Below are 15,032 nucleotides of genomic sequence, written 5' to 3'. Positions count from 1 at the left end.
AAAACAGATAATGTCAGATAAACCTTACTGCCTTCTTTGATAAAGTGACTAAATGAATGGATCAGGAAATGCTATGGATATAATTTACTTGGACTTCAGTAAGGCATTTGACAAAGTAGACCACAGCCAACTTCCTGGTGAGATGGACTAATTTGGAATAGACAATACCACCAGAGGGATTCACAGTTGGCTGATCAATCACACTCAATGTATAGTTCTCACTGGAACTACATCTAATGGAAGTGGGGTACTTCAAGGTTCTGTTTTGGGCCCAGTGCTTGACATTGTCATCAATGATCTAGATGAGTGGACAGAGAGCAACTTAGAACAACTGAGTTGGAAGTGACCTTGAAGGTCTTATAGTGAACGACCAGCTCAATCAGGAGACTCTATACAGTTCTGGATAAATGACTGTCCAATCTCTTCCCGAAATCCTCTAGTAATGGAGCATTGACAATTTCTTCAGGCAATCTGTTTCAATGATTGATTGTTTTCACTGTAAAGACATTTCTCTTTAATTCTGGGTTCAAACACTGAACCAAATAAATTCCTGCTAAGAGAGGAGTGAAACAAGGATGTATTGCTGCTGCCTTTCTTTTATATATCTATATATCTGTGTATCTATATCTCAATATACACACAGAGACACACACACATATAATTTCTTAGAGACAAAATGAATAATCCATCTCTTCATCCGTCAAAATTGGAAAATAGATACTTTTCTGTTGTTCTGTATGCAGATAATGCTGTGCTGCTGTCTCTCACACACAGATTGGGCAGAAGTGGGTGCTGCATATACTAGTGAGACTGTCAAGAAAAATGGCTAGAAGTTAATTACTCTAAATGATTATCTGTAACGTAACTTGGATGCTGCTTGACATAAGTGGGAACAATACATAGAATCAATAAATTTCAGTAAATCCAGCAGGAGAGCTTGGAGCCTATTAAGGAAACTAAGTGGTGCCAGATATTCCACGTGACAAACAACCAATGTGACTCCTGACCAAATAGCCTCTCAAGTCGTAGCTCTCTCCAAAACTCCAAGGATGAAAAGGGAATCTACTCTCCTCAAAAGTGCTTTTAGCTTTTTGGCAGTTGGGCTGGATGCATTCCAAGTACTCTTGTCCCTTCTTTATAGAGGAAATTGACACTGCCATTGGTAGTCTCAAATGTGGTAAAGCATCAGCCTTCGATGGCATTCATCCAGAATTCCTGATAAACTCTGGGAGGCACATACGGAATTGGATTGGTAAATTCCTTTCTTTTTTCTTTCTTTTTTTTATTTGAAAAGTTTTACAAATACATTTTCTCCCCAGTTTCCCCCCCCCAAACCCCCCCAACCCTCCCTAACCCTCCCCTTTTCCCCCCAGGACTTCCACAAAATAAAATCCTAATCAAAAATACATTTTATGAAACTTAAACCCCTCTACCCCCTATATACCATTTATACCTTCATAAAACTCAATTAATCTATCCCTACATAATACATTCATTCAGCTAAAAGCTATCTGATATTTCCTAGTTTGATATTTATTCTGCACATAGTCTATCCACTTTTTCCACTCCCATACATAAGTCTCTTGAGTTCGGTCTTTTAAATATGCTGAAATCTTCGCCATCTCTGCAAAATTAGCCATCTTCAAAGTCCATTCTTCAATAGTGGGCAAAGCATCATTTTTCCAATATTGACCTATCAATAATCTCGCTGCTGTCACCATATACAGTATCAGCTTTGTTTCACCCAATGTAAAACCCTTAACTATACCCAATAAAAACAGTTGTGGAGAAAACTGAAGTTTTTTCCTCAAAACGTTTTGCATAACCCACCAAATTTTTATCCAAAAAGCCTTCACTTTCTTACAAGTCCACCACATATGATAATATGTGGCATCTAAGCAATCACATCTCCAGCATTTTGGTTGAACATTAGGGTACATACACGATAATTTCTTAGGGTCTAAATGCTACCTATAAAACATTTTATAAAAATTTTCCCTCAAATTCTGCGACTGTATAAATTTAACATTCTGGACCCATATTTTTTCCCATGTTTCCAGCATCACTGGTTCTGCAAAATTTTGTGCTCATTTTATCATACAATCTTTAACCAGTTCAGTTTCCGAATCTCTTTCTAACAAAACATTATAAACCCTCTTAATATGCATTGGACCTTTCTCTTTTATATGTCTAACCAATTCTTCTTCATATATCATTATACCAGTTTTTTGATCTTCTTTCCATCTCAGTTGAAGTTGATTATACTGTAGCCAAGTTAAATTCATCCCTTCTTCCAACAGTGTTTCTAATGTCTTTAGTTGCCATCTGCCCCCATCCATAAAAAGAACTTCTTTGTATAACCCCGCCCCCCGAGTGACATTATATTTGTATTCCACATGGTATGACCAAGATCAAGCCATAACGGTATTTTGTAATCCCATTTGAATCGGTGCTTCTTCCAAACTCTCATCAAAGAGTTCCTAAGTATGTGGCTTTTGAATACTTTATCCACTTTGTTCTCATAGAATAAATATGCATGCCAACCAAATTCAAGATCATAACTTTCTATATTCAATATTCCAGTCTTTATCCTTTCAAACCAGTCACTTGCTTGCATCAAAGCTGCTGCTTCATAATACAATTGTAGGTTTGGGAGTTTAAGGCCTCCCCTTTCTGGGACATCTTGCATAATTTTCAGTTTAACTCTCGCCTTTTTCTCATTCCAGACAAACTTATTCAGTCCTTTTTGCCATTCTCTCAATTGCTTATCACTTTTGAGCACCGGAATCATTTGAAACAAAAAGAGAAATCTAGGCAAAACGTTCATCTTAACTGCTGCTATTCTTCCAAGCAACGACAGCTGCAGTTTTTTCCAAGTCTCCATCTCCTTTTGTATCTCTCGCCACAACACCTCATAATTATTTTGAAATAATTTTATATTTGAGTCTACAACTTGAACTCCTAAATATTTAACTTTTGATACAATTTCAAAGCCTGCCTTGCTTTCAAGTTCCTGCTTACGATCTTGTGTCATGTTTTTAACAATCATCTTAGTCTTTTTCTGGTTCAGTCTAAATCCTGATATCATACCATATTCTTTTATAATGTCTTTCATCTGAATTATTGATTCCATCGGCTGTGTTAGGGTAAGAACCAGATCATCTGCAAATGCCCTGGTCCTATAATCATCATGCCTAATAGCTATGCCATATAATGAGTTTGAGTCCCGTATTGTATTCAACAAGACTTCTAATGTTAGAATAAATAACAATGGGGATAGCGGACATCCTTGTCTTGTTCCTTTTTCAATACTAAAATTTGTAGTCAAACTTCCATTAATAACGATTTGTGCCGTTTGTTGTTGATAAATTGCTGAAACTGCCTGTATAAACTGGTCCCCAAAGTCCATTTTTCTCAAAGTCTTTAGCAGAAAATTCCAATCCACTCTATCAAACGCCTTCTCCGCATCCAGAAACACCAGCACTGCAGCTATCTGTTTATTCTTCTCAAGATAGTCCAATAAGTTTATTATTTGCCTCACATTATCCTTCATATATCTACCTTCTATAAATCCTGCTTGGTCATGATGAATCACCTCTTGAATAACTGGCATTAATCTGTTGGCTAATACTTTTCCAAAAATTTTGTAATCATTGTTCAGAAGAGATATTGGTCTATAATTCTCAGGTTTTTTAGGACCTGCTTGCTCTTTCGGAATCAATGAAATATAAGCTGCTTTCCATGAAGGAGGTATTTTACCCCCTTGTTGTACACTGCAAAATAAATCTTTGAGATGTTCAATCATTTCTGTTTGTAAAGTTTTATAATACACCACTGTTAAACCATCCGTCCCTGGTGCTTTAGCTGTTTTCAATTGCTTAATTGCGGCAATAATATCCTCAGCTATAATTGGTTGACTCATTCTTTCCTTTTGATCTCTAGAAATGTTTATAACTCTTTTTTCTTCTAAATATTTATCTATAAGTCCAGTCTTTATATCATCTTTAGCATATAATTTGGTATAGTAATCTAAGAAAGCTTCTTTGATTAATTTTTGTTGAAAAATTTCCTTCCTTCCAATCTCAATACTACCAATGACCCGTGTGCTCTGACGCTTCCTCAATGTGTAAGCCAGCCATCTGCCCGGTTTATTAGCATTGCAAAATGTATTATGTCTCGCAAATTGTAAGTTAATTGCTGTTTGTTCCGCCATAAGCATATGAAATTGATCTTTCAAAAGTTTTATGGGTGCTCGTATTCTTTCATCTGTTGGATTTTTTATAAGTAACTGTTCTTTCTTCTTTATCTCTGCTTCCATTTCCAATCTTTTCTTTTGTCGATTTAATCTATGTTTAGAGTTCATATAAATGAGTACCCCCCCTCATATATGCCTTACTCGCATCCCACACAATTTCAATAGGGGTACCCTTATTCAAGTTCATTTCAAAAAATTCTTTCATTTGCTTTTTAAGTTCATTTACATTTTTTTCATACCTAAACAAGTTTTCATTTACTCTCCATGATCTTCTCTCAGTCTTTCCCATTTCAATTTCTATCCATACCAGGCTATGGTCGGTTAGAGTCCTTGGAAAAATCTTTGGTTTTTTTTGCTTTTACAAGTAAGTCAGATGATAATAAAATAAAATCAATCCTGGAAAAGGATCTGTGCCTGTCTGAGAAGAAGGTAAAATCCAACTCTTTTGGGTTATGTATTCTCCAAATATCTTTTAATTCCAAATCTTCTTTCATATCAAAAAAAATCTGTGGCAGTCTAATCTTTGACTTTGCCATACTCTTTTTATCTATTTTGGGGTCAATTACTCCATTCCAATCTCCCATAATTAAAATAGATCTGTAATCCCATTGCAGTATTTTAGAGTACAATATTTTATAAAAAAACTTCTCATCTATATTTTCATCTTGCCTCATCAAAGCCTGAGCAATAAACTCTTTCAAACTTTCAAGATCAATCTCTTTTCTCTGGCTCTGCTGGCTAGAAGGCTGTTGTTGCGGCTTATGCGTGGGGGATCCCCCCCTGCCGCTTTCATATCTTGCTTAGGCTGCTTAGAAGCCATTCTGCCACGTAGTCTAACTTTTTCAAAAAAGGAGGTCTTTTTTTCCCTTTCTTCCTCCACAGAATCCTCTAAAAAATTCCCCCAGGTTTAGTCAGATTAGAGATAAAATTAAATCAGAATCAGGCTTGCTTTAAAAGAATTTCCCTTTTCTCTTCACTTGTTACAAACAGTGATACTTTGTAGCATGTTAAAATAACTATGCAAATCCACTTTCGCTTTCAGCTTTCCCTAGCGCTGAAGCCGGGCGCCATTTTCAAAGAGCTTTCAATCTCCCACTTAAATTTAGTCGCAGGGCTAGCTCAGCACAGCAGAAATACTTGTGGTTTTGAGGTTCAAGTCCCAATTTCACCCTGCTCGATTAGTAGATTCTCTTTATTTTCGCTTGTAAGGATGGTCACGCTGTCTTGTTCTACTAAGTAGAATCGTCCCTGAAGTCCGGAGCTTCGGCGAGCTGGAGAGGGAACCTCGCCTGTTTCCTCCCCCAGAAGCAAAAAAAAGCAATCTGGGGGCTTTACAGGGGCTCAACCTAATCTCGCCGGCTCTCCTTGCAATTCCTTTCAGATTTGGAGTTTTCCAAGCCACTTCTCCTTTCTCGAAGCGGCTCTTTACAGACGACGGGGCTGGCGGTCTAAAAAAAGACCGTCTGGCGACGATGAAGACCAAACCGGAAGTCGGTAAATTCCTTTCTGATGTAGTTTCCAATGACTGCCACCCACCAGAATTCAAAAAAACTAAAATAATATCAATTCTAAAACCTGGCAAACCACAAGGCAGACTCGAAAGCTACTGTTAAATCATCCTTTTGAGTTCCTGCTACAAACTCCTGGAAAGATTAATTATAAACAGAATAGTTCCCATAATAGATGAATATTTCCCTGTGGAACAAGCCGGCTTCTGGAAAAACTGGAACTAGTTGCTAAGCCTAACAGTCTATATGGAAGCAGGTTTCCAATAGGCCTAAAACTATAGCCGTGCTCACAGACCTAACTATGGTATATAACACAGTTTAGAAGGATGAATTGTTTTACAAATTGTGCCATATTATCCCCTGCAAAAATCTCTGTTGACTAATTAATAACATGCCCAAGTGATAGATCCTTTCAGATAATGGGGGATAAAATAAATAAAGTAAAAAGATTAAACAATTGCCTCCCACAAAGTTCTTCAATGGCACTTACACTATTCAACTTATACATATCAGATATCCCTGTGACATTGAGGGAACGCAAAGTGGATACACTGATGATTTGGCTATAGCAGTACAAGAAAAACACATCAAGGTGGCTGATAGCCTCCTGCCCAAAGACCTTAAGATCTTGAAAAAATTCTTCATTGACTGGAGACTTTCTCCTATGGCAGCAAAATGGTAACTACTGTATATGCTTTCACATTAACAACAACCTAGCATTATGAAGCCCTGAAGATCTACTTAAACAACAACTTACTCCCATGGTTGTACAGTGATTAGAATGCATCAATCTAAGTTTTTAAGAACAGTTTCTCAAGTATCTTTCAAATGTAGTTCTTTGTTATGCATCTTAAAATTGAAACTTCTATCTGGATTTTCATTTTACAGAATATAAAATAACAGAGCCCAGAGTCTTCTAGTCCATCCCCCTGCTTGACTAGGAGACCCTATACTATTCGGCGCAAATGGCTATCTAAGCTCTTCTTGAAAACTCCAGTTATAGAGTACCTACAACTTCTGCAAGCAAATTGTTCCAATGATTAATCTCTCTTTCTGTCAGGAGATTTCTGCTTAATTCTAGATTGGATCTCTCTTTGATCATCTTCCATCCACTACTTTTCCTATTGGCGTAAGCTCTCCTGTTTTCCAGCTGGCTCAGCCCCTTTAACTATAATTGACAATTTTCAGTTTTCCCAGTGATAGGCAATGCCAAACTGTAACTTTTCATGGCCAGCTATCACTTTGATGGGCTATGAACACGCACTAGTTGATTCAAACTGCAAGCAGACTTTTCAGTTCTACCCAGAAACACCTTCTTGAGCCACTCTGCACATGTTCTCCAACCAGCTAGGTATCTTAGCTGCATAACAATCTCAAAATTCAGAAGGGCTTGATATTTAGCCAGATTTTCCAAAAGCCATTACTGAGATACTAAAACATCCCCTTTGAACAGAGATTGTGCCTATTCCAAGTGAGGGATAATTGAAATAATGGAACAATTTTTCTGGATTGCCTCTTCTTGGCAGGAATTATTATCTCTATTTTTTACCAAATATCCTGGTTATTTTGACTTGCTTTATCTTAAATTGTTATTATTGTATTAATCTGATTTTATTTCCTTGACCATATCTAAGTATTGTTTTATAGTTTGTATAATATGCTGTAGTTTTCCCCAAACATTATTATCAAAAATTCAATCTCTTGACCAAGGCATAATCAAAACATTCAAAATGAACTACTAAGCCCAGCTTCTGCAGTGGATCATTGATAAAATACAAACCTATGGTCTGTAAAAACAAAATCCTAACTCTAACTTTAATCCTAACCCGGACCCAGAAGCAATTTTCCTATCACTACTGATCAAGGTACAACCCAGTGGAAAAGTGCTGGAAGCAGCTGATGAAGCAGAAGAATTAAGTGAGGAGAACACAGACATTGCAGATATTCCGAAAGAAGAGGATTAATTAGTCATTTGATAATGCAGTTAAAATCACTTGCTGTAGAAAAATGCCCAGGTATGCCAGTATTGAAAGCGCTTTCTTGCCTACCTTCATAGTAAGAATAAGAAACAGAATAAAACTGACTTTTTTTTTAGAAAAAATGATTAAACTATGAGAAAACTATACATACGTAAATGTAGTGATTTTGATTTATACAGTATTGTATGAATGATTTTCCTGTGTTTTCACTATATGTGCTTCTGTAAGACATTCTCTAATAAAAGCTGTACAATGAGACACGTGTACATATCAGCATAGTACTTGCATATGTTGACTACGTCTGTATGTTGACCACTTTCGTTCAGACCCTTGGGTGATCAACTTTCAGAGGTTTTACTATATTTTAGAAATCCTAGAAAACTCCCCTCCCCCTTGATGGTGTTCTCCATCTGATGAACAGTTGATTTTGCCAACAAAGCTGGTTATTTGGTGGCTTTGTTCCCCATTTTTTGAAGAGAAGACTAGGAAGGACCCAAGATGATCTTTCGATGATTATGCACAAATTGAAAAGAAGGGGGCCTGGATGCCTGCAATTCTTGGCAAGGAATGATTGGAAGGTTTGGTCTCTTGCTGGTTTTCCCTTCAGCTGCTCATTTTTCTTAAGCACGACTGGGTTTTAATTGCACTTCTCGAAGCTTTGCAATCTTTTGATTTCTGACTACTTGATTTCTGACCTACTTTATTACTCCTTGCTGAACTTTTTCATCTCCCCCTCCCTTTCTTTCATGGTTTATTATCAAATTTTAAACTATTGTTTAGCTTTAAGGAAGTAGCAGTGAGGTTTACATTACACAGGATTATACTATAAATTTTGCTCTTTTTAACTTTTTCCTTTTTAAAAAAAGGGCCTTGATATTATCTCTTAATTTTTTAATGGGAAAATTCCCCATTCTTTAACTGTAGGGAGGAAAAACATTTTTCCCTGTGGAAGCTATTACATCATATTTGCTTCTCTTGTACTTGAAAATAAAATCGTTTCTCATGCCTCTAAAAGGAGACAAAATATTTTGGGAGGCAATTGAAAAAAGAATGTTCTCCAACTTACAGGCTTTATTGGAAGACATATACACAAAATTTGATGGATCAATAACAGTTCTGCAAATTCAAGATGGTATCCAAAAGCAGGAAATAACAATTTGCAATTTGAGGATTTGCAATTTGAGGAATTGGAATCTGATCTGTTGCTGTAAGATGAGAAGAAGAAAGTGTTTGATTTGAAAGATGTAGAACTGCTAGAAAAGATTGAAAAGATTACAAACAATAAATTCTGAGATAACAGATGGAGTGGCCTTTCTAGGCAAGAGAAATGTTGTGTTGTCAAGGGGAATTATTCAACAATGGATGTTGCAGAGATATTTATAACAGAGACTTATGAATTTTGGAAATGAGATGCAATTGTTGGGAAAATTCCCAATTAAAAACCGAAGGAAAGGTTTCACTGTTAAGAATTAAACAAGGGTATTTGCCTCCTGACTCAGAGATAATGACTGGGGCGATTTGTGATAAATAAGAAACTGTGTAGACTTTCTATGAGTAAATTACAATAACAAAGTGATAACAATTGCTTTGAACTTTAACTTTATTTAGGTTTAATCTGTTAACTATTTTTTTTCCATATATGTAATATATGATGTGTCACTTGGGTGTAAATAGATGTACAACTTACAAATTTTGGACCTGTTTTGCAAAGGGGAAGTTGTAATAAATTTGTCAGTGTTTTAACTAGGGCATAATATGTATTTTTGTCCTTTTTTATTCACATTTTTTCTATGTTTTAGTTTAGTTTAGTTTAGTCTCTTTTCAATAAGAACAGTACAAATCCTTGAAAACCCTAAGTGCCAGATAAATGTTGGGTAAAACAACTAAACAAACAATCCCCCCTCCCCCCCCACACTCTGCCTTCAATATTTAGATACTTGCTCACCTTCACTGTGTGCACAATTATTAGGCAAATTGTATTTTGGAGGATTAATTTTATTATTGAACAATTACAGTGCTCTCAATCAATCAAAAATGTTAATAAATCTCAAACCTAAATATTTAAGAAAGTAAAAGTCAGGTATTGACTTTCTTAGGAGAATATCTATGTGTGCAGAATTATTGGGCAACTATTAGTGTGCAGAATTATTATGCAACTAAATGAAAAATGAAAATGTGCCCATCACACTCATTTATTTGCATCTGTTAAAGTGAGAATAATAAACAAACAACTCAAAATGTACAAGTAAACATTTCTGACATTTGAAGAAGAAAAATCAGTGGGTGGCCTGTATTGCCACCCTTCTTTTCAATAGCAATATTATAAGCCTTCCATTCATGGAGTCTGTCAGCTTCTTGATCTGTTGACAATCAACTTTTTGTGCAGACACTGTTCAGAGAGGTGTACTGTTTTCCTTCACCATAAATCTCCCGTTTAAGGAGGACCCACAAGTTCTCAATAGGGTTTAGACCAAGTGAGGAAGGGGGCCATGTCATTATTCTTTCATCTTTAAGGCCTTTACTGGCTAGCCATGCAGTAGAGTACTTTGATGCATGCAATGGAGCATTGTCCTGCATAAAAATCATGATCTTGAAAGATGCAGACTTTTTTCTGAACCACTGCTTGAAGAAAGTGTCTTCTAAAAACTAGAAATAGACTTGATTTTGAGTCCATCTTCAACCCAAAAGGTCCAACTATCTCATATTTAATAATACCCAGCCCATACCAGTATCCCACCTCCACCTTGCTGGCATCTGACTCGAAGTGGAGGACTGTGTCTGTTATTGATTCAGCGGGTCCATCCACCTGATTCGTCAAGAGTCACTCTCATCTCATCAGTCCACAAAACATTTTAAAAATCCGTCTTCAGATATTTGTTGGCCCAGCCTTGCCGTTTCAATTTATGTGTCTTGTTCAGTGGTAGTCAGGTTTCAGCCTTCCTCACCTTGGCCATGTCTTTGAGCACTGAACACCTTGTACTTCTGGGCACTCCAGGTAGGTTGCAATTCTGGAATATGACAGTACTGGCGGATAATGGGTTCCTGGTACCTTTACATTTGACTCTTCTCAAATTTTCGGCAGTTAATGTGCATCTTTTTTTCTCAACATGTTTCTTGTGACCTGTTGACTATTTGCAGCAAAATGTTTTATGATTTTGTAATCACACCCCAATATCTTAGCGATTTCAAGAATACTGCATCCCTCAGAAACACTTTTTACAATTTTTGACTTTTCAGAGTCAGTTAAATCTTTTTTGGCCATTTTGCCTGAGGAAAAGAAGCTGCCTAATAATTACTTTATGCATACATTGATAGGGTATTGATTTCCTTACGGGACAAATTACACAATTTGTGTAATTAGGCCCTCATTGCACAAATACACATTGCCTGATATACTTATATCCACTAAGCATTGAAGTGTATATATCTTGTAGGTGGAAAATATTTATAAAAATGATATGTCAAAATACTCACTTGCCTAATATAATATTGTACACACAGTGTAGTAGTTTCTACAGCATATGATAAAAAGATTAATCTAAGCATATCTTGAAAACAATGCGGTTGCTGGATTGTCAAGAATAAATATTGCCGGATTCTCTGTATTGACAGTAAGTATGTTGTTCTAGGGAGACTATAATTACTGTTTTGTAATCCCAGACTCAAATATTTAGAGATACAGAGAGCAATCTATCTTGTCTGAAGCATAATCTCATCAGTTTGTTTTACTTTAACAACTTGCCTTTTGTTACATGTTTGTTGCCTACTTGGAGCTTCTGCATAAGCCTTAATGGAAATGATGCGTTCAGCTTTATATTTTTAAATAAAGACCTCAAAATATTTTTTCAGTGATTTCAGATTTTATAGCTGCTAATAAGATAATAGTTTGTATTGTAAGAAAGAATTGCTTTGCCATAAATTTTCCCGTAGGAGTCTCTCCATATTCTGATTTTGCATTTGATTTTTAAATTTATTTTTATTTTACTTGAGGTTAAATAGCCACGATAAGGCTTTCCAAACTAAAGTCCTCCCATTCTTTATAGCTCTCAAATTTATCCTTTCGCAAAGTTTAACTTTCTTGAAACTATTCAAAATAAGTTTATTCAAACCAATATTGAGATTCCAAAAAGTATCCAAAATGCTATTTTATGTGTAGGGACTCTAAGCTCTAAGTTACTAATACTAAGCCTAGTATATAAGGATTCTAGGCAGACTTTCATTTATCTGATTTTCAAGTAAGAAGTATGATTTGTATTTAATGTTACTTTGTTTATATGTGGACTCAAAAATACTGTCCCAAGTCTCCCAGTTCAGTGCTACTATATGTGCAGTATGTTGCACCATTAATTAAGTTTGGAACTTTTTATAATACTATTTTTATTCTGTTTTATTTTATTAGGTATTTGATTGTATGGCTTTATGGTTGTAACAAACTGATTGATTAAATCTTGCCAGACTAATGTCATCCAATGTTTTGACTGAGTAACTTTGTTAACAGATTTTGGAACGTTCTAACTGTAATATACTTTGACTTCAGCAAAGCATTTGATTCAGTACTTCAAGACCTGCTAATCAGTAAGCCACCTGGATGACATGATAATTATGAGGATATGATTAAGTGAAAGCCAATGGGATGTGATAGTTAAGATACTTGATCAGGCACTTGGATAAAAGGTTGTTTCCTAATATTATTTTCATCCCAGTTCAAGTACATTGTGTTTCAGCTATGGAAAGAAGGAAATATGATCATTACTTTAAAGGAAAAGACTGAGTGCTGTCTTGTTCTACTAAATATTCAAATTCATATTAATGAAAGTTCAGCAGAGAGAAATTTCTGCGAATGAGAGAAAAGAGGTTAAATTGAAATCCAAAAACAATTATATTTATTTAGCAGTAAAAAATTACCTTTTCCACAAGCTCATAATCCATTTTAAATGCCCAGAGTTGAAGTCTAGGAGTGAGTTCAGTAATGGAAGACAGAGTCAGTAGGAACTGTTCAGCAGTACCCAGAGGGATATCAGGATTGGCTAACTGAGCTTCTTGAATTTTCTGCTTTTCCTCTTCTGTGGGAATCATTGTAAGAATTTTCTAGAAAGACCAAAACAAAACAAACAAAACAAAACAAAACAAACACCACCCCATCAAACTATATAGACTGCTCTTCTACATTGACTATATCAAAGCTGAAAAATAGTTTAGTTTTTTAAATTTTCTTGATAGAACTCCTAATTTTTCTTGTTATAAATATGCGAATGATTCAGTATTATCCACACCAAAATTATGCAAAAATATTTACATTTCAATTATTTTAATAATTCTTTAAAATATCACAATTAACCATTTTTTAAAATGGTTTTTATCTTTTCAATTCTGTGCAACATAATTTAAAAGAGATATTTTGCTGAAGAATCATGTACTTGCATATCTACTGCTAAATTAATGTCATATGTATTGACTCAGAGATTCAAAAAGAAGCAGCACTAGGACATCGCATATATTGTACAGGTTAAAAACTGTCACAATATGCTTGGGGAGACAAGGAGAGAACTGACTTGTGTATAGTCCAGTCTCTTAAGCAAGAATACTGAAATCTCATGAGATCACAATGCTATCATGAGAATTTGAGAAAATTTGCATGGGCCTATATATTTGCTACATCTCAATTGATTAAAATTTAGCATTTAGTACACTGAATTGCCCAAATTCACAAAGGTATTTAGGCTACCAGTAGAACTGAGCACACACCTAAACGAAACCTTTATGGAGTTCTATGCTTTTACATCTATTCCCATGATGGCTCCCCCACCCCCTGTTTTCTATTTGTTAATTGGAAAGTAGAAGAAATCTGGGTATTTTATTGTGACATTGAAACAAATATGAGTAAGAATGCATATGTTTTCTTCAAAAATTAAAATTATGCCCAATGTTGCTGATTGATTTTAAAAAGATTATATGTCTGAAGAAGGAGAAAATATTATGTAATAGTAAACAGATTAGTCCATTATGAGAATTCATACATCAATATATTTTCAATCACTGGTATATAGAAATAATATACTGTTTAACATAATGTTCTGCATGGTTTTCTCAGTACCTCTATTCCTTCCTTATTTAAGGCATATTCATCAAAGTTCAAAATGGCAATCTTGATTGTCCTTGGATGTGGTAATACAGTCAGCCCTATATTAATAGCATTGCTCCGCTTGGAATCCAGGACAATGATTTCTTGCCTCTTGCCATCTGCAGCAGTTTTCTGAGAATAAGAAGCATAGACTGTAAACTCTTATATTTCTTCAGTCATATAAATATTCTTTAAACAATTAAATCTATCTATTGTTAGTATAGCATATGGATAACATGATAATTCTATAGTAAAAGCAGAACTTGTGGTAGATTCTTTATAGAGTTTTCTTAGAAGATTCATAAGACTTTATGAACTTTGGAAATGACATGCAATTGTTGGGAAAGTTCCCAATTAAAAATCTAAGGAAAGGTTTAACTATTAAGAACTAAACAGGGGTATTTGACCCTGGACTTAGAGATAATGATTGGGGTGATTTGTGGTAAATAAGAAACTGTGTAGACTTGCTAGGAGTAAATTACAACAAAAGACTGCTTTGAACTTTAACTTCATTGTTGTTTAACCTGTTAACTATTTTTTTTCTTTCATGTATGTAAAGTATGACATGTCAATTGGGTTGTAAATACATGTACAAGCTTATAATTAGTGGACCTGCTTTGCAAGGGAGAAGCTATTATTGTTGCAATAAATTTATCATTATTTAACAAGGTGGGGATTATATATATATTTGTCCTTTTATATTCCCTTTTTTCAATGTTTTTGTTTAGCAGTAGAAATCCTCAAAAACTGAAGTGCCAGATAATTGTTGGATAAAACAAAACAAACAAACCTCAGTCGGACTTCAATATTTAGATATTTACCTAGTTGTAATTCTATAGTTTTATGGTTGCTGGAATTGGGTATATCTAGTTTAATGAAAAGAAAGACTAGGTGACATGATAGCAATGTTCCAATATCTCAGAGGTTGTCACAAAGAGGACAGAGTCAAGTTATTCTCCGAAGCACTGAAGGCAGGACAAGAAGCAATGGGTGGAAACTAATCAAGGAGAGAAGCAATCTAGAACTAAGGAGAAATTTACTGATAGAATAATTAATCAGTGCAACAACTTTCCTCCAAAACTTGTGAAAGCTTCAACACTGGATGTTTTAAAGAATAAATTAGACTATGGTCTGAAATGGTATAGGGCAGTGATGGCGAACATTTTAGA

The 15,032-nt window shown here is 35.2% G+C and overlaps 1 protein-coding gene across 12 annotated transcripts in view; it reads right to left on the bottom strand.

Moving 5' to 3' along the window:
* FHOD3 (formin homology 2 domain containing 3) overlaps positions 1–15,032 on the bottom strand; it is a 273,301-nt gene that overhangs the window by 50,790 nt on the left and 207,479 nt on the right. For all 12 annotated transcript variants that reach the window (XM_034416311.3, XM_034416312.3, XM_034416313.3 and 9 more), the window contains 2 exons: positions 13,837–13,995; positions 12,648–12,830 (listed from right to left, as the gene is read on the bottom strand). In XM_034416311.3, the coding sequence (XP_034272202.1) occupies positions 12,648–12,830; positions 13,837–13,995 (342 nt within the window). The remainder of the gene's footprint in view (positions 1–12,647; positions 12,831–13,836; positions 13,996–15,032) is intronic.

The sequence above is a fragment of the Pantherophis guttatus genome, chromosome 4 (genome assembly GCF_059756535.1).
Source record: "Pantherophis guttatus breed Tessera chromosome 4, ASM5975653v1, whole genome shotgun sequence".
Taxonomy (NCBI): domain Eukaryota; kingdom Metazoa; phylum Chordata; class Lepidosauria; order Squamata; family Colubridae; genus Pantherophis; species Pantherophis guttatus.
This window is presented reverse-complemented; position numbering and strand designations above follow the sequence as displayed.